Raw genomic sequence first — 19082 nt, 5'->3', positions numbered from 1 at the left:
CACGGTCAGGACCTTACACTATTTTTTCTCTTCATGCTTTGTTGTATCCTAGAAACTTCCAGTGCTTCCTCAGCCCCTGCCCTCAGCCCACATATTCATGTCAGGGAAAGTTTGCAACGTCTCTCCCTTCCTGGTACAGGAACTCCCCATCCAGTTTCCCGAATTTCATGCCCTGGATCTTGTCAATGACCCAGTCAGGACAGAGTTGACAAGGAACAGACTCATGGTGGGTGGCTAAAGGGAGAGAGTGGGCACAGGATGGGGGAAGAAAGAGGAGCGAGAGATTGGGGAGGTGGAGGAGAAGTGAAGGACACCACTTCCAAAGAGAATAAAAATCAAGCCTGGCCACGCGCAGTGGCTCACGCCTGTAATCCCAACACCTTGGGAGGCCGAGGTGGGTGGATCACCTGAGGTCAGGAGTTCAAGACAAGCCTGGCCAACATGGTGAAACCCTGTCTCTACTAAAAATACAAAAATTAGCCGGGTGTGGTGGCAGGCACCTGTAATCCCAGCTACTCGGGAGGCTGAGGCAGGAGAATCACTTGAACCCGGGAGGCAGAGGTTGCAGTGAGCCAAGATTGCACCACTGCACTCCAGCCTGGACGACAGGGTGAGACTCCATCTCAAACAAAACAAAACAAAACAAAACAAAACAAAACAAAAAAACCCAAGCCCCCCAAGCTTGTAACATCTTATCTACCAAAGTGCATTTATACAGGAATTACCCACTGGCTGCCTCATTTTCTCATTCATCAAAAGAAACAAGGATTTATTGAGCCCCTACTGTATGCTTGGCACTCACGGGGACCACAGAACAGCCCTGGTACAGCGGGAGAACACAGATTCAGAAGGAGTTTGTCATTTGGTCACACAGTGAGCAAGAAGAGGCAGAATTCAAACCCAAACCGACCTGGTCCCAAAACTCAGAGATAGGTTTCCTAGAGATGACGTGACAGTAAAGAGGGCCCCGGGGGGACCCCAGTACTCCTGCAGGCAAGACTTCAGGACTGGGGTCTCCCATGGCCGGGATTCCCTTGTCCATGGATCATGTGCCCCCAGCTGCCTGTCAACGCCGAGGACTTTGGCTGGGTCCTGACCTCTTAGCACAGATCGCCGCTTAGAGCCTGGTGGGTGTTGAATTTTAAAGAACATTCCATCCCTCCTGGATCTCTAAGGAGGGAAATGTGGGTGAGAATGGAGATGGGGTATCAGAGGACAAAAGAGGAGCTCAGTGCTTGCGTATCTTAAAAGGCCAGGGCACGCCATAGCCTTGGTTTCCTCATTTGTAGGACGACGACAAACATGCCCGGGTGTTGCAAGATTGTCTCGTGCACAGCTGCTATCCGGCATAGAGTTAACGTGCAAACGGAGGTTGGCTTAGCAGCTCCAGAAGTCCAGCCCTGTCTGGGGAAGGGGCAGCCATCAGGCCCCTGATGGGGTACAGTAGGATAGCCCCAGTAGAAGGCACCCAGGACTTCTGGCCCACGATGAGAAGTTCCTGAGAGCTGGATGTTTGGTTGTCATGAGGACAACATTGACAGTCTCTATGGCAACAGTTTGGTGAACAGGGCCCCATTGTCCACAAGGAAACGCCTAGGGGGACAGGTGTTCTGTTACCTAGGACACCAGAGTTTGGTCACCATGGCAACAGTGGTGGTGTCCAAACCACCTGGGGGCGGAGCTTGGAGGGTGGCCTGGAACTGGAGTGGGCCTGGGGACAGGGACAGTTTGTTTCCATGGTGAGAGCCAGAGAACTGGATGTTGGGTCACCCTGGGGACAGCTTCGGGGAGGGCGATCTCCATGGCGGTGGGTCAGGGTAGGGACAGCCAGAAGTTGAGGTGGAGGTCCCTGGGTGGGGGCCAATGAGATGAGAAATGTGTGGTATCCATGGTTACATCTGGAGGAGGGAGGCACCGTCTTCATGGGTGTGCCTGATGAGGGAAGGGGTGTGTGACTCTAGGTGACAGGTAGCAGCAGGACTGGTTGCCTTGGTGACAGTGGGACTCACGGCAGCTGCTCTCCATAACTAGTGACATGGATCTTACGGGTCCCCAGGCCTGGGAAGATGGTCTCTTTGGTGACAGTTGGGAAAGGGACGTCAGAGGACAGGGTGGGTTTGCTCTCCCTTCAAAGAAATATCTGAGGGGTGGGATGTAGCCCCCAGTAAGTAAGCCAGCTGGCTGTGTGTCAGTCTGAGGTGGCAGATGGGGGTGCTTGCCCATGAAACTAGAGGAGTGTGCCCTGTTACCCGGAAACTTCAGGGGACTCTCAGGGAGAGGGGGAGAATGGGAGTCTCCAGTACTCAGGTCACCATAAGGGAAAATAAGCGCCTCGGCCCACAACCTCCATGTGACCACGGGGAGTGACCCTGAAGTTCCTGTAGTCTCTCCAGGTGAGGAGGAGAAGGAGGAGGCGCCCAGCGTCCACATGACCGCAAAGGACTAGTGTTCAGTCTCCAGTGAGATGCAGAAGGTGTACGGCCAGTCTCTAGTCAATCCCGGGGGTCCAGCCACCAGGCGACCACAGGGGCAGTTGGTCTGTTTCCAAGTGGTCTCAGGAGGCGTGGCCAGTCTTCAGGAGCCTGCGGGTTCTGCTGGCCTCCTGAGGTCCTCAGGGGGCGTGGCCCTCATGGAGAAAGTTGAGGAGTTGGGGGAATCCTGTCCAAAAGAGATGAGGGCTGGCCAGGCTCCAGGGAACTCCAAAGTACTGTTCTGCCAGGACTAGCCAGTCTTCAGGGACCCCAGGGGCACAGTTAGTTTGTAAGGGACCACAGGGAATGTGGCCAGTGTCCAGGGCTTCAAGGGCGTGGCCAGCCTCCAGGGGACCACAGGGCTCTAGACCAGTGGTCAAGCGCCCTGGCTGTCCGCCTGCTCCCAGCCTAGACGCGCAGAGGCGTCCAGGCAGCAGGATCGCGTGCGCCCCCTGCCCAGCCGCCGCCGCCCGCCCAGCCCCAGCCCCAGCCGCCGGGTGCCGGGTCCGGTGCTCCTGGAGCGCGGTAGCAGTAGACGCCGAAGAGCCGTCGGGTGGCGTCCGGGAAGCCGAGGCTGCGCACACCAGGCCTGCGGCCTCCGCAGCGCGCGCGCGGGTTCACGATGGGGTAGCGCGCGCTGCCATCGGCCAGCCAACCCGCGGTGCAGCGGTCCAGCAGCTGCAGCTTCCACGCGGCGAACAGCTGCCCCACCTTGGCCACGGCCGCGCCACGCGCAGCACATGCGCGCGCAGCTCCGGAGAAGGGTACAGGCCGCAGCGGCTTCAGGAAGAACACGCGCCCTGCGGTGGTGGGGTGGGGGATGGGTTATTAGTGAGGCTCCTGGGACCCTGCCTCGGCGGGATTCATGACTGCCCCCCGCATGCAGCCCAGGACTCTGGCCTCGGCCCCGGGATCCAGGAACACTTCCTCCTATGCAGCCTGGGACCCCAGCCTAGGCCCAACCAGTGTTGGTACCAGGCAGTGTGTGCTGCGCCTAGGCACTCTTGGGAGAGGGGTCTCCTGTTTCTGATCGCTAAGAGCTGGGTGGGGAAGAAGGCCCCGGGGTTGGGGTAGTGTTGCAGCAGAGGCCAGTCTTAGGGTGAGGCCTACGCACCCGGCAGGTTGGACGTGAAGCAGAAGGCGTCGTAGCGTTCCTCGGCGTTATGGCGATACCCGTAGTTGCGCACGCCCCCGTTGGCATCACCACCGCCCCCTGCGCTCCCGGTCCCTCCCAGGCCGCCGCAGGGCTCCCGGGGCCGGTTTACGGGGTATTGCACTGAGCCGTCGCGCAACCAGCCCGCGTTGCACCAGTCCAGGCCATCGCGCCAGGCCGCGTGCAGCTGTTCTGCAGATGCCAGGATGCCGTCCTGCTCGGCGCACGCGCGCTGCGCCTCCGCGAAGGTCAGCTTGTATCGGCCTCCACGGGGGTGGTAGGGAAAGACCACGCCTGGCGGGGGGCGCACGGGATCAGCCGGTACACCCCAGCCCACCCTCATGCACCTGACATCTGGGGTGCTATGTGAGTCTTCAACCGGGACCTTCCAGTCCATTCCGCCTCACTCTGGCCTCAGACCTGACCACGATAATCCCCAGCTCACACCCCATATAGCTGGCTCCCTTCACTTTAAGCTTGGGATTCACTTGACCCTCCCCCTTAACATACTAATTGTGTCCATCCCCTTCCACTGCTGGAGGCCTTTGCTCATGCTCTTTCCACCTTATTCTACCTGTTGAACTCCTACTCATCCTTCAAAATCCAACTCCCAAACCCTCTGCCATTCAGTCCTGTGTGCCTCTGACATTCCCCCAGTACTGGGTCCCTCCCTCTGGTCCAGCCCTGAGATCACGGAGCCTGCGTTCAGTGCTGACTCTCTTAGACTAGGACCCCCTGGAAGATTGGCCCTAGGTGAAGACCCCTTTGATTCCCCCAGCATCCTCCAAGGCAGTACCCACTGGGTTCCCTTCTACCTTCAGTTCTGATGACTTTGGAACTTGTCCCTCATTGGACTCACAGTCCGTTCAGCTCAAGTATTTTGTGCGTCTGTGTTTGAGGGACGCGGGTTGGGGGTGAGTGGGGTACCCAGGAAAGAGGCAGACGGGGCCAGGGAGAAGACCTGGAGCTGACAGACTGGGGATTGAATCCTGTCTCTGCCACTAACTAGCACTGTTCTGGGCAAGGCTCTAACCTCTCTGAGCCTGTTGTCCATCTGCTGGTAATAGCTGTCTCCCTTGGGGTTTTTAGGAAATTAAATCAGAGACTCCTGAGAACTCTTCAACTAAGCACCTGTCACATAGAAAACGTCCAGTAAAGGAGAGCTGCTGCTATTATTGTTGTTATTTGTTATTGTTAGGAAGGTCAGCAAGCCAGGGCCCTGAAATCTCACCTAGAATCTTCTAAGGTGAACTAGAAAAGGCCAACCAAATGGGGGAGAATTCTTCAAATAGAAACCCCACCTCCCAGCTCCAGGGTGAGTCAATCAGAGCATCCCATCTTCCAGCTACAGTGATTGGCTCACAGTTGGGCACATGACTCAAGCTGAGCCAGTGAGGGACAACTCTGGGACTCTAGCTGCTGCTCCTAGGAAATCAGTTGCTAAGCAGGGAAGTGAAAGCCTAGGCACTGTGGTCTTGGTTCCAGAAAGAGAAACCTGTGGGAAGAAAGCCTGCCTGGGAAGCAGAGCAGAAGGATGGTTCCTGACATGGTGTGAGTGCCTGGATCTCACTGTGCCTGAATCCTATCCCAGGACTTCTCAGTGTCCTCATTGTGGACATTTCGGACTGGATCACTTTTATTTTATTTTATTTTATTTATTTATTATTTTTTTTTTTGAGATGGAGTCTCCTCTGTCGCCCAGGTTGGAGTGCAGTGGCACGATCTCTGCTCTCTGCAACCTCCGCCTCCCGGGTTCAAGAGATTTTCCTGCCTCAGCCTCCCAAGTAGCTGGAATTACAGGAATGCACCACCATGCCTGGCTAATTTTTGTATTTTTACTAGAGATAGGGTTTCGGCATGTTGGCCAGGCTGGTCTTGAACTCCTGACCTCAGGTGATCCGCCTGCCTCAACCTCCCAAAGTGCTGGGATTACAGTCGTGAGCCACCATGCCCGGCCTGGATCACTCTTTGTGGGGGACTATCCTGTGGCTGGTAGGATGTTTAGCTGCATCCCTGGCCTCTACCCACTAGAGGCTAGTAGCAACTACCTTCTCCAGATGTGGCAACCTAAAATATCTCCAGATATCGCCAATGTCCCTGGGGAGGAAAATCACCCAGAATCAGATATGGGGGCTCTACCCCAAACAACCCTCTAAATGCCTGCAGGCCAACTTGATTTGGTTTATGTCCCTTGCCATCCCCGCCCCGCCTCCTTCCTCAGAAGCAAGGTTTATCCTCCCCACCAGCTGATCACCTTCCAGGTCCAGCTTGACCATGCCAGCGTCGTCTTCCAGCTCATTGGTGACTTCGCACTCATAGCGCCCGTAGTCTTGCAGCGTGACGTTGCGGAGGACCAGGGAGGCATCCCCAGGCCCGTCGCCCTGCAGCTCAGCACGCCCACGGTAGCTGCCGAATGCCCGGTGCTGGGGGCCTAGTGCCACGAAGACGTCGGTGAAGGCCAGGGGGTCCACCACCTTTGTCCACTTGAGCCGGACACCGTCGTGACCGTGGGCGGCTGCCTCATAGTGGTAGCGGCAGGGCAAGACGATGGTGCCACCCCGGTGGCTTACCACCTGCCCGGGCGCTGTCTGTACCACTACCGAGCCCGACTCACCCTCTGCGGACAACCAAGCAGGGTTCAGAGAAGGGGCCTAGGGGCAGAAGGGGGCCCCTGGGGAAGGTGTCTCTGGGGAGGGGAACGTGGGAAGACTCTCGGGTGAGGGTCGGGGAATCAGAAGGGTCCAGGGGCTCAGGGAGAGGGCGAGGGGCTCAGATGGGGAGTGGTTGGGGGAACCGTGGACGTCAGGAACGCCCTACCCCCTACCCCTCTCCGCACTTGGCCACTTCTGCTTTTCGCGGAGAAGACCACTTTTAGCGGCCCGGACTCACCCAGCACGTGCACGACCTTCTTCCGGCCACGCTGCGCCCCCGCGGGGGCTGTGAGCAGCAGGACGCCCCAGGCCGCGGCCCAGAGCGCGCCGGGACCGAGGGCCGCCCGAGCGCGCACCTGGGGGGCGGGCACAGGGCGCTCAGTCCAGCCTCCCAGCCTTGGCTTTTCGGAGGCGTGGCTCCCACCCGGGCCTGCCTTCCCCACAGCGAGGACCTCTCTCACGCCCATGCCCCCACCCTTTCCGGGGTCCCGGAGAACTCCCCCTCCTCCTCCTGGGACCTCACATCCTAGCTTCTGCAAGAACCCACGCCCCTAGACTCCCCCTGCCCTTAGTCCTGCCCCAGATCCCGCCTCATTCCAACCCCCCTTCCCCGACCCCAAAACCCGAGGCTCGCTGCCCCGCCCCCTTCTGGCCCTGGCCCGGGCCGGGGATAGGGGGGTGGGGAAGAGCTGGAGGAGCGGCGGCAGCAAGGTTATCCGTGCGCCAGGAGACTGCAGCAAACCGGGCCGGGGCGGGCAGGGAGGGGGGAGAGCTGGAGAGACAGAGGGAGAGACGTGGGGAGAGAACAGGGACAGAGAGAAAGGCAGGGAGAGGCAGAGAAGAGAGTGCGCGACACAGAAAAAGGGAAAGGGAAGAGAGAGACGCAGAGATGGAGAGGGAGAGACAGATGGAAAAGAAGAGACAGATGTAGAGGGAGAGACAGAGATGGAGAGGGAGAGACAGAGGCAGAGGGAGAGACAGAGGGGCAGAGGAAGATACAGAGATGGAGAGGGAAAGAGAGATGGAAAGGGAGAGACAGAGAAGAAGAGACAGAGAAGCAGAGGGAGAGAGAGAGAGGCAGAGGAAGACAGGAGAGGGAGAGACAGAGATGGAGAGGGAGAGACAGAGAGGCAGAGAGAGAGACAGAGAGGCAGAGGGAGAGACAGAGAGGGAGAGGGAGAGACAGAAAGGGAGAGAGAGAGACAGGAGAGTGCGAGAGGCAGAGAGACTCAGAGAAGAGGAGGGAGAGATAGGGGCAGGGAAAGACAGAAACGGAGAGGAGAGGAAAGAGGCAGAGAGGATGACAGAGATGGAGAGAGGCAGGGAGAAATGGAGAGGGAGAGAACCTAGAGTGCCAAAAAGAGAGATCAAAGAGGGTGAGAGACAGAGAAAAGGAAGAGACAGAAGAAACTCAGAGGGATACAGATTCAGAGACAGAGAGATATAGAATCCAAGACTGGGGAGACGGGGCACGCACCACCCGCGCCCGCAACCCCACTTACCATCTTGCCCGCGCGGCCCCCGCCGAGCGGCCCCTACGCACCCGGACTGCGCTCCCCGCACACCCGGTTAAGACTGGGCAGGTCCCTGCAGGCGGCGCAATCCCGGCGTCTGCCTGCAAGGGGAGGAGGAAGGCGGGAGAGGCGGGGTGTGTTAAAGGGGCCGCCGCGGCCCACGCTCCCCTGGAGCAGTGGCTGGAGCGCGGGCGGAGAAAGAAGAGCTCTGGACTTGGAGTGCAGAGCTAGTTCCCGCACCCTGCTAGCTGAACTTAGACCAGGGAAGAACCTCTCTGAGCCTCAGTTTAACCATCTTTGAAATGGAGGAGGGGGCTGAGTCTTCTATCTTAGTTACTGTGCTTTGGCAGGGGACCTGGGGGATCTGGTGAAAGAGATCATTTGGCCTGCAGGCCTCAGTTTACCCATCTGTCCATTGGGTAGTCATAGTGGAGTCCTGGTCTCCAGCACCCCAAAGGTGCTCACTGTGAAGGGTGGGGACCTCACGATAATCACACGCTGCTGTGGCCTGGAGCCACAGGCCCCAATCCAAGTCTCCCCCTCACTGGCTGTGAGACCTTGGAGGAGACAGTTGGCCTTTCTGAGCCTGCTGCTGACTCTGGTGAAGATCCAATAGCTAGACATACAGTAGATCTCTGGAGGGGTTGGGAGGGGCAAGAAAAAGGGACATCTAGGCCGGGCGCAGTGGCTCACGTCTGTAATCCCAGCACTTTGTGAGGCCAAGACGGGAGGATCACCTGAGGTCAGGAGTTCGAGGCCAACCTGACCAACATGGAGAAACTCTGTCTCTACTAAAAATACAAAATTAGCCAGGTGTGGTGGCACATGCCTGTAATCCCAGCTACTCAGGGGGCTGAGGCAGGAGAATTGCTTGAACCTGGGAGGTGGAGGTTGCAGTGAGCTGAGATCGTGCCATTGCATACCAGCCTGGGCAACAAGAGCGAAAATTCCATCTCAAAAAAAAAAAAAAGAAAAGAAAAAGGGATATCTGGTCAAGGCCCAAGTCACCCCTAAACCTGGCCTTTCACCCAATTTCAAAAAATCAAACAATAGGAAACAGTGAGTCTTTCTCCTAACACCTTGGCTTCCTTCCAGGACTCAGTTTCCCCTAAAATGAGCCCAACCCGACCAGATAGCAGAGGCAGGGTTGTGGTTTCTGTGGTCCAACAGGCTGGGGCTCCATCTCTTAGCTCAGCCATGCCTCGGGTGCTGAGGGGGGGAATGATCTCAGACCAGGACCTTCACCTCCTGCAGCCTTGGTTTCCCCATCTGGAATACGGAGTGAGATCCAGCATGTAGCAGTCAAGGTATACAGTAGGTGCTTAATAATGTATCATACTATTAGTTATGATTTATTGGTAGAGCAGGAACTTTTCTCTCTGGCTGTGACCTTGGGCAGGTCTCTTGTCCATAATGAGTCTCGGTTTTCCCATCTGGAAGATGAGCCGTGCATACCAACCAGAGGCCGCCTTCTGCTATCCCGGCACCTCTCGCTCCTGGCAACCACGATGGCAGTGATAGGTGGGCCCTCATGGGGGCCAAGAAGAGGATCCCTCTCCCCTGCACCCTGAAACACTTAGGCAGTGATATTTTGGAAATTGAAAGGGCTTTTACTAAAAGGATCGATGGGGGGGATGATGGGTAAGTTCTGAAAGGGGTGAAGCGTTCGTGTGGGAGTTGGAGCATGGTGACAGCTGTGGGAGGCTCTCCTTGCAGGAACACTTGGTCGTTGGTCTCCATCCCACCCACTGGACTGAAACCACCATAGCCAAGACTAAAGACACCCGGAGATGTCCCTCCTGTCTCCACAACACCCGACCCCCACTTCCCCAGGTAGGGCTGGCTGGGCACATAAACAGAGTCCTGGGTCCTGAGTCCATAGCCCTCTCAATGCTGCTTCTTGTGGAGGGCTAGGGGATCGGAGGGTGGTGGCTGGTGGAAGAATGTGGGCCACCGAAGGCAACGGTAGGCCAGCAGGTGGGGGCCCAGCGCATACAGCAGGTTGCACACGAAGAAGCAGCCCCAGGTGTCCTCAGGCACACGGTAGGTGAAGGGTGTGCGCAGGTGCATGGAAGCCCCCATGTGCGAGAACTGTGCCTGGTAGCCGGACAGGGAAGATGGGTGTCAGGGGCCAGGAAGGAACTGAAATCCCAGCATCACCGACGGCCCCCCAGGTAGGTCAGGCAGAACCCAGGGGATGCCCATCCCCACCTCTCGGGCTTTGCTTATCTGTTTCCCATCTCCAGTCCATCTATCTGTCTTTTTTTTTTTTTTTTTTTTTTTGAGACACAGTCTCACTCTGTTGCCCATGCTGGAGTGCAGTGGTGCAATCTCGGGTCACTGCAACCTCTGCTGCTTCCTGGTCCTGGGTTCAAGCGATTCTCGTGCTTCAGCCTCCTCTGAGTAGCTGGGACTACAGGCGTGCACCTCTACGCCCAGTTAGTTTTTTGTATTTTTAGTACAGATGGGGTTTCATCATGTTGCCCAGGCTGGTCTCGAACTCCTGAGGTCAGGCAATCCATCCACCTTGGCCTCCCAAAGTGCTAGGATTACAGGCATGAGCCACCATGCCTGGCCTATTTTTAAAATTTCTATCTATCTATCTATCTATCTATCTATCTATCTATCTATCCATCCATCTATCTATTTAGAGATAGGGTCTTGCTCTGTTGGCCAGGCTGGAGTGCAGTGGCACAATCATGGCTCACTGCAGCCTCAACCTCTTGGGCTCAAGTGATCCTCCCATCTCAGCCTCCCGAGTAGCTAGCACAGCAGGCACATGCTACCATGCCCAGCTAATTTTTGTACTTTTTGTAGAGACAGGTTTTTGCCATGTTGCCTAGGCTGGTCTCAGACTCCTGGGCTCAAGCAGCCCTCCCACCTCGGCCTCCCAAAGTGCTGGGATTACAGGTGTGAGCCACCTCGCCTGGCCTTCTGTCTGTAAAGATTCCTGCCCTTACATGTCCTGTCTGTCCCTCCCTGTGCTTGTCCACTTGTCTGTGAGTCCCCTCCAACTTGCCTAACCCCATCTCCTGGGCCCTGCACCCCGTCTCTCTCTGACCTGGCTCCAGATCCTCCTCCCAGTCTTCCCCACCCCAGAGGTCTTGGCACAAATCCTGTGGATTCTAGATGTTTTCCTTGTCCCTACTTCCCTGGCCGGGGCCCAGGCTTTAGCACTTTTCATCAGGAACCCAGAAAAAGGCTCCTCGCTCTGACTGGGCCTCTCACTGCTCAAACACCTCCTCAAACGCCCCATCATCCTCAGTACAAGCCCCCAGTCCCAGAGTTCAAAGCCTTCAGCATCCAGCTGCCAATTTCTCTTATCTCTGCCTTTACCGGTGTTATGGCCCTGCTAAATCACTCTCTCCCTCTGTGCTTCTCCTTAGGCTGTTCCCATTCCTGGAATGTCCTTCCCTGCCTGGAGAACTCATCCTCATACATCAAAGCCCAGCTCCTATGCCCTGCTTCTAGGAAACCTTTCCCCTCTGGAATCCTTCACAGCCCCTGTCCCTCTTTTCATGGGGCTTGGAGTGTCTGTATCTGGCTTTGTCTCCCTTAGACTAGGGAATCCTGGGGTACTGGACCTGGGGCTGGGGCCTCTTGGGGTCCCATCATTACAGTGCCCAGGGAGGACACCAAAGGCATTCATGAGTAGACAGAAATTCCCTCCCACATGCCTGCTCACCCACCCACCCGCCACCTCACCTGGCCGATGGCTCCAGCAAACACCAAGGCCCAGTCTGGCAGCCAGGAGCAACCAGGGAAGGTGAGAGCATAGGCAGCCAGGCCGCAGAAAGGCAGGACATAAAACATGTACATCAGCATCTGCAGGGGCGGGAGGAGAGGGGCACCAGCCTGTGAGATGAGCAGCTACCCCAGGTGGGTCTCCTGACACCCCTGAGGTGGAGGCCCTGAGGAAGGATCTGGATGGCCTCAGACCCCACTCAGGCTCTCTGCAAAGTGCTCCTCTATTTCCCTTGGGGATCCTTGCCCCCACCCCCCAAACACATACGCCAAACCTACTAACCTTTCTCTGGAAGTGGCATGCGACCCTGGCCTAGCCAGTCAGACCATTCCAGCCCCCTGTCCATGATGCTCAGTAAGGGATGGGCAAGTGATTCAGGCTGGGCCAATCTGAGCCTGCCTAAGACTTGTGCTTAAGCTCGGGGGTAATAAGGGCTCACATTGCTCTGGGGTGGCTGAGTGGGGTGCATGGAAGCCTGAAGCTGCCACAGGCTGTCTCTGCCACCCCATAAAGGGACTGCCTGAGAGCGGAGCCATGCAAAGAAAGCAGAGCCCAGAGGCCGGGCATGGTGGCTCACGCCTGTAATCCCAGCACTTTGGGAGGCCAAGGTGGGTGGATCACTTGAGGTCAGGAGTTCGAGATCAGCCTGACCAACATGGGGAAACCCCGTATCTACTAAAAATACAAAATTAGCTGAGTATGGTGGTACACGCCTGTAATCCCAGCTACTTGGGAGGCTGAGGCAGGAGAATCACTTGAGCCCAGGAGGTGGAGGTTGCAGTGAGCCGAGATTACGCCATTGCGCTCCAGCCTGGGCGACAAGAACAAAACTGTTTCAAAAAAAAAAGAAAGAAAGAAAGAAAGAAAGATAGAAAAGAAAAGAAAGGAAAAGAAAAGAAAAGAAGAGCCCAGAGTCTGCACCTTGAGCACCTGGATCCAGCCATACCTGAAGACCACATCTGTCCTTTTTTGGTAGGACAGTAAATTCCATATGGGCTTCTGCCTATTTGAGTTGTGCTTCTGGCACCTGCTTCAAAGAGGCCCAGTGGACCCCTACCCAAGGCAGGGGCGTGGTCTTCTCCCTGCTCCCCTCTCACCTGCACCTTAGGGTAGGCCACAGGGTCCCGCAGGTATGGCTCATACTGGTAGATATAGACAAAGCAGGCATCTGTGGGGCAATCGAGCACCACCTGGTGCAGACAGACATACTAAGAACCCTCAGACATCCCTCCCACAGGAAGCCTCCCCCACCCTCCCAGGCCCACACCCCTTGCTCTGGCCTCTCCCAGCCCAGCTCAAGTTGGGCTGGCTGGGAGAAATGGGGCTTTGTCATGGAACACTCAGGTTAGACTTGATGAAGAACTTCCTTGGATGATCAAACAGGAAGGGCAGTGTGGGAGAGGTGGGTCAGGGAAGGGAGACCAGTGGCAGGGGACGGGGAGACCAACCAGGGCAGACTCACCAGGCCCCGGAACAGAGTGAAGAAGCCAGCAAGGATGAGGTATATGACAAGGGCCAGGTCAGCCGGACGCTGCAGGAGTCCCTTTCTTTGTTCCTCTTGCACCTGGCCCAGGGGAGAAAAACAGACAGCATGAGAGGTAGTCAATGAGAAGTGTTCAGTAGGTACTCAATAAAGGCACTCCTAAGGCTCCTCCCTTCTTTCTTTTTTTCTTTTCCTTTTTCTTTTTTTTTTTTTTTTTGAGACAGGGTCTCATTCTGTTGCCTAGGCTTGAGTGAAGTGGCACAATCTCAGCTCACTGCAGCCTCAATCTCCTGGGCTCAAGTGATCCTCCCACCTCAGCCTCCTGAATAGCTGGGACCACAGGCATGCACCACCACATCTGGCTAATTTTTTAAACTTTTTGTAGAGTTAAAAAATCTGGCTGTGTTGCCCAGGCTGGTCTCCAATTCCTGGGCTCAACCGATCCTCTTGCCTTGGCCTCCCAAAACGTTGGGATTACAGGCATGAGCCACCGCACCCAGCCCTCCCTTCTTTCTTACGACAAAGGAGATCTTTCCACGGAAACTAAGTCTTTGACCAAAAGCAACTCACACGAGGAAAGTTCAGGCATGTTGGGACAAGGCCTAAGAGGGGTAAGGCACTCACCATGTTGGCGGTGCAGCAGGTTGGCGCCCGGGGCTGGCTGAAGACCCTCATGCCAGCCCAGCATGGCACCAGCAGGTAGGGGATGGTGAGGAAGAAGGCAGGCCTGATCTCGGAGCTGTATTTGCCTGCCATGGTGCAGAAGAGAGGGCATCAGCCATGCCAGAACCCTGCTGGACGTCCATTTGTTTGTTTGTTCTGAGACAGAGTCTTGCTCTGTCACCCAGGCTGGAGTGCAGTGGCGCAATCTTGGCTCACTGCAACCTCTGCCTCCCAGGTTCAAGCAATTCTCTTGTCTCAGCCTCCTGAGTAGCTGGGATTACAGGCATGCGCCATTATGCCTGGCTAATTTTTGTATTTTTAGTATAGGCAGGGTTTCACCAGGCTGCCCAGACTGATCTTGATCTCCACGGCTCAAGTGATTGATGAGGCAGGCAGATCGCTTGAACCGAGGAGTTGGAGACCAGCCTGAGCAAACATAAGGATTACAGGTGTGAGCCACTGCACCTGGCCTCTCTGGCTGGACATCTTGATTCAGAAATACCATCCTCATTCAAGCTCCACCACCCTCCACGGCTCCCTAGTGCCCACAGGATGATGTCCATGCTCCTCAGCCTAGCCTGCCTCAATTTACCTTCTGAATATGGATCCTACCTTCCAGTGAGTTCTTTGCTTCCTACGAATACATCTTGGGTGTTCCCTTTGCTGAGGTTTTGCCATGCCAACCTCCCAGACTGCCTTCACTGCTCTACCTCCCAAGACCTACTCCTGAAGCTTTCACCCTGTCCCCAAGATTCACCCTAAAATTCCTTTCCTGTGTCAACAGAATTCTGGGTCAAACCCCTGGGGCTGGGAACCATTGCCTGGGGAGGAAGCAGAGTTTGGGTTCCCCCACCTTCCAGGAGGAAATGGGGACCGGAAAGCGGTGGGCTGCTGACTGAGGCTGTGGACAGGCAAAGAGAGAGGTGGGGCCTCTGCAGACATCAGGGAAGGGGTGGAGGATCCAATGGGGGTGCTTCTAGGTGCAGGGCAGTGACCAAGCCCAAGAGAACCTGGATTTCCCAAAGCCTTGTCCTTACCAAGAATGTTTCCTGTAAGGAACACCAGGATGCTCATGGCGAAGGAACCCAGCCAGTAAAGTCCAAAGTTCCGGTATCTCTTCCTGAGCAGGGGGTGGAGGAGTGACCAGCAGGTAGTCACTCCGTAATCTCAGAGCCCCAGCCAGGGCCCAGAGACCATCGTGGGTTTCCCAGCTCCGGGTCCCTTTCAGTTTTGCCCAGGATGGAAGGGACAACAGGGAGTTGAATGGGGGAATAACAGTGAGACCCTCTGTCCAAGAACAGAAGTGGCTGCCCAGGCACAGGGTGGATGTAAGCAATGCTAGGCCACCACCTACACCTGAGATGTTCCCTGGAACCTTCTCCTGGCCACCCCTGGCTGGAGCCCTAGAGAGGCGTCCTGATTTCTCCTGCAGACACTTCTGGCTCCACCCCGCCCTGGGACCCCATCTGAGGATGCAACTTCTCTCCCAGGGTCAGGGGCCACCCTCTCCCTGCCTCCTGCACCTTCTGCAGATGGCGCCGGCCATGGCCAGGTAGAGGAGGTAGTGAACAGTGCCATCCCAGTAGCAAATGAAGACTCCGTGTGCTGTGCGCAGGTATGGCTCTCCCTGTGGGGGCAGGTGGGAGACTCAGACGGGCAGTGCAGCAGGGGGATCCCTGGCCGTCCCCCAAGTACCTCCTTGGTGTAGAACTCCATGAAGCCCACCACATAGCTGTCTTCCTGAAGAGCGATGATGAGGTCCACAACCGAGGTGAAGGCGAAGACCCCGAAGACTGCAGTGAGTGGGCGGGCCGTGTCAGGTGTGAGAGGGGACACGTGTGGGTGGGGCTAGGGCTCAGTGTGGGAGGGGCTTGAAGTTAAGGTCAGAGATGAGATTATTCCAGGCAAGGACTCCAGGCCCAGCCCCTGCCCCAACCCCAAAGGTTGCATGACCACAGTCCTGCCTCATTCTGCATGTCTGATGGAGGAGACACAGCCTGGCCCTCAGAAGTCCCTGGTTTGATTGGGAGGCCCAGTGCCTGCCTTTGGGAGTCCCCAGTCTCATGGGAGAGGTACCATCCCTGCCCTCAGGAGATCTCAAAGTGATGAGGCAGTACACTCTTTTTCAGGAGCTTCTAATCTGATGGGGGAGATGCAGTCCCTGTTCTCAGGAGCCCCAGCTCTGAAGGGGGAGGCTCTTTGAGATTCCCCAGTTTAACGGGAGTGTTCGAATCTCTTTGAGGTCTCCAGTCTGATGGGAGCTCTTAAAGGGCCCCCAGTCTGATGGAGGAGGCCCTTTAATGACCCCCAAGTCTGGGGGTGGAGGCCCTTGCCTGGACAGTCTTCCTCCCCACAACTTCCCACTGACTCACCAGCATAGAGTGGGTCATAGGAGATCTCACCATGGGACAAGCTGTAGACCGCCATGAAGAGCAGACCCAGGATTAGGGCGCTCATCAATGCTACCCACAGGGGGCTGTGGAGAGGGAAGCCAAGTTAGGGAGGCCAGGCCCAGTGCTGAGGCATCACCCCACCCTCCCTGGTGGGGGAAGGGGCAGACTCCTGGAAGCCCCAGAGGTAGAGACTAAGTGTCTATTCATCCATCAATGCTGTTCCCTGAAACTGCTCTCACCCTGTGCCAGGCCCTTGCTCAGGCTGTTTCTTCCTTCTGGAAACCACTTCCAGAAGCCTTTTCCACTTGGCAAACTCCTACTCATCCTTCATGGCCCATCCACATTTTTCTTCCTCCATGAAGCCCTCCTTGACTCCCCAGAAGGGATCACTGTTTAACTTGGGCTAGCTACAGAGGGGACATTCATCAGACTCTTCTTCTCTTTTCTTTTCATTTTTTTTCTTTCTTTTTCTTTCTTCTTTCTCTCTCTTTCTTTCTTTTTGAGACGGAGCACTGACACCCAGGCTGGAGTGCAGTGGTGCAATCTTGGCTCACTGCAACCTCTGCCTCCTGGGTTCAAGCGATTCTCCTGCCTCAGCCTCCCGAGTAGCTGGGATTACAGGTGCCTGCCACCACACCTGGCTAATTTTTGTATTTTTAGTAGAGACGGGGTTTCACCATGTTGGCCAGGCTGGTCTGGAACTCCTGACCTCAGGTGATTTGCCCACCTTGGCCTTCCAAAGTGCTAGGATTACAGGCATAAGCCACCACGCCTGGCCTGCCTCTTCTGACTTTACCATTTATCCCATCATTTGTTACGTGTTTGACTCAGTCTGTTCAGTCATTCGACAATGTCAAGTCCCTCTGTGGCCAGGCCCAGCTCCCAAGCCACAGGGTCTCGAGTGCTCAGTTCTGTAGACTTCACTGTCTGATGCTCCCAGCTCCTCCCAGTTAAAGTCCAAATGCCTCTATTAACTCCACCCTACCCCTGCCCTGATCTGCACCCACAACCTGATAAGACAGGTCAACCAGTTGCATAGATAACAGAAGCCAGGTCTCTGAGCAGCCCTCAACCCAGGTGGGCAAATCCAGGCCCAGAGAGGATGGGAGTACTGTCCAGTTATCCAGGGTCACACACAACACTCTGTCAATCACTCTCCAGGTCCCTATTTTCTCATGATCCCCTCAGAACCCAAGATCTCTGTCCTGACCCCATCTAACAATGACATTATAGTACTCAGATGAGACCAAGACAAATCTTTGTACACAGTTTATAATCCTTAATCCTAACTATGTGATGAGATCTAGGATCGTGCCCATTACACTGATGAGGGAACTGAGGCTCCCAGAGGAACTTGGCTCACCCAGGATCCCAGGAGATGGAGATGGGTATTCCCACCCAGGGAGCCAGGCTCATGGTTAAGACTCTCTCCACCCCATGGCTTGGGTTGAGCTGCGTTTAGAAGTGTGAGGGGCTTGCAGATGCCCACTATCTGGTGGCTGGACCCACAGGGCTAGGATCTAGGGTTAAGAGACAGGGACCAGGAACGGGAACCAGTAGGGGGAACTGAGTCTAGGGACACAGTTAGCCAGCCCTGAACAAGAGGAAAGTCACAGGCCTGAGACAGGCAATGGAGCAGGGTGTGTGTGTGTGTGTGTGTGTGTGTGTGCGTGTGTGTCAGCAGGTGTGTGTGTGTGTGTGTGTGTGTGTCAGCAGGAGCCAGGTACCCGGGGCCTTATCTGGAACAATACTTCTACCCTTGGCGACTTTGGAGCCTATGCAGGGCGCATCCCTGGGAAAACCCCAGAAACCCTCCAAAGCTCTGGCTTGTGGGGACTCTCATCATTCCTTCTTCCCAGGCCACAAACATCTCAGGAGCAGCCACATCCCAGCCTCCAGCCCGGCAGGAAGGGGACTTCCGGTTAGAGGGGGGCGTTCTTCTGGCCCAGCCCCAATCCTGCCAGGTCGGAGCTGAGCTGGGGCGCAGGGCTCGCAGGAGCCAGGTCCGCGGACCGCACATCCTCCCTCCAGCCCACCTCCAGTCCTCCCCGCCCCCGACCGCCCCCACTGTCCACGAAGGCCGCCCTGGCCCCTCCCCGCACGCACTGCGAGAGCGCCGAGACGTGGTTGAGCGCGTAGGACACCGGGAGGGCGCTCAGCGACAGCGCCGCGATCTTGCCGGCCAGCGGTGGGATGTCCATAGCGGCGGCGGCTGGACCCCGGCTCAGCCCCGGCGCGTTCTCCAGGGCGCTCGGCTCCTCGTTGGCGGGGCGTCCGGGCCGAGGCTGCCAGGGACCCGCCCCGCACAAAGGTCGCCCCAAGCTGCGCCCTGGGCAGGCCGCCCTGACCTCCCTGCGTGTTCCCAGGGCGCCTCCAAGGCCCCTCCCCGGCCCTCCCCCTGGCAGCTGCCCCGCCCCTTCACCCCTCACCATCGACACCCTCGTCTCCAGCGGCCGTCCCGCCGCTCAGCCTGTTTCCCTCTCTGTCAAAGGCTGGGACACAACACCTCGGGATGCTTCTGCTCTTAGGCCAAGGGGTGCCCCCTGGAGGTCCTGGCGTGCCCCCTCTTTCCCCTGCCTCCACGACTTCGTTCTAAGGAAATTCGTTCTCCTGGACTCTGCGCTTCTAAACCTCTGCATTCCCGAGTTTCCCGTCCCCACCCAAAGATCAGGTGGGCATTCCCTGTGCGCACTGATAGAGCAACCTCCAGCTCTTGGGTGCAAAATGCCTTTCAGTGGGCTTAGATTTGGGTTTTCACAAGGTGGCCACAAATGTAAACGTGTTTCCAGGCAGGTGTGAAGTTTTTTGGTTTTTTTTTTTTTGAGAGGTCTCACTCTGTCGCCCAGACTGGAGTGCAGTGGCCCGCCTTGAACTCCCAGCCTCAAGCGATCCTCCCACCTCAGCCTCCCAAGTAGCTGGGACTACAGGTATGCACCACCACGCACAGCTAATTATTTTTTGTAAAGACAGGGGTCTCACTTTGTTGCCCAGGCTGGTTTCAAACTCAAG

General features: G+C 56.5%; 2 protein-coding genes across 2 annotated transcripts; both read right to left on the bottom strand.

Moving 5' to 3' along the window:
- Nucleotides 1–740: 740 nt before the first annotated feature.
- On the bottom strand, nt 741–8417 carry HAPLN4 (hyaluronan and proteoglycan link protein 4). The gene is made up of 5 exons (XM_012509522.2): nt 7778–8417; nt 6514–6631; nt 5879–6241; nt 3586–3918; nt 741–3271 (listed from the first exon to the last, which is right to left on the bottom strand). The coding sequence occupies exons 1-5, from the start codon at nt 7778–7780 to the stop codon at nt 2880–2882; spliced, it is 1209 nt and encodes a 402-aa protein (XP_012364976.1). The 5' UTR covers nt 7781–8417; the 3' UTR covers nt 741–2879.
- Nucleotides 8418–9378: 961 nt separating this feature from the next.
- On the bottom strand, nt 9379–18416 carry TM6SF2 (transmembrane 6 superfamily member 2). The gene is made up of 10 exons (XM_003275848.3): nt 18180–18416; nt 16053–16156; nt 15376–15473; nt 15204–15307; nt 14718–14800; nt 13642–13766; nt 12997–13098; nt 12632–12724; nt 11495–11614; nt 9379–9886 (listed from the first exon to the last, which is right to left on the bottom strand). Exons 1-10 carry the CDS (start codon nt 18272–18274, stop codon nt 9677–9679), a joined length of 1134 nt encoding a protein of 377 aa, XP_003275896.1. The 5' UTR covers nt 18275–18416; the 3' UTR covers nt 9379–9676.
- Nucleotides 18417–19082: the final 666 nt, after the last annotated feature.

This window comes from Nomascus leucogenys, chromosome 10 (genome assembly GCF_006542625.1).
Source record: "Nomascus leucogenys isolate Asia chromosome 10, Asia_NLE_v1, whole genome shotgun sequence".
Taxonomy (NCBI): Eukaryota; Metazoa; Chordata; class Mammalia; order Primates; family Hylobatidae; genus Nomascus; species Nomascus leucogenys.
This window is presented reverse-complemented; position numbering and strand designations above follow the sequence as displayed.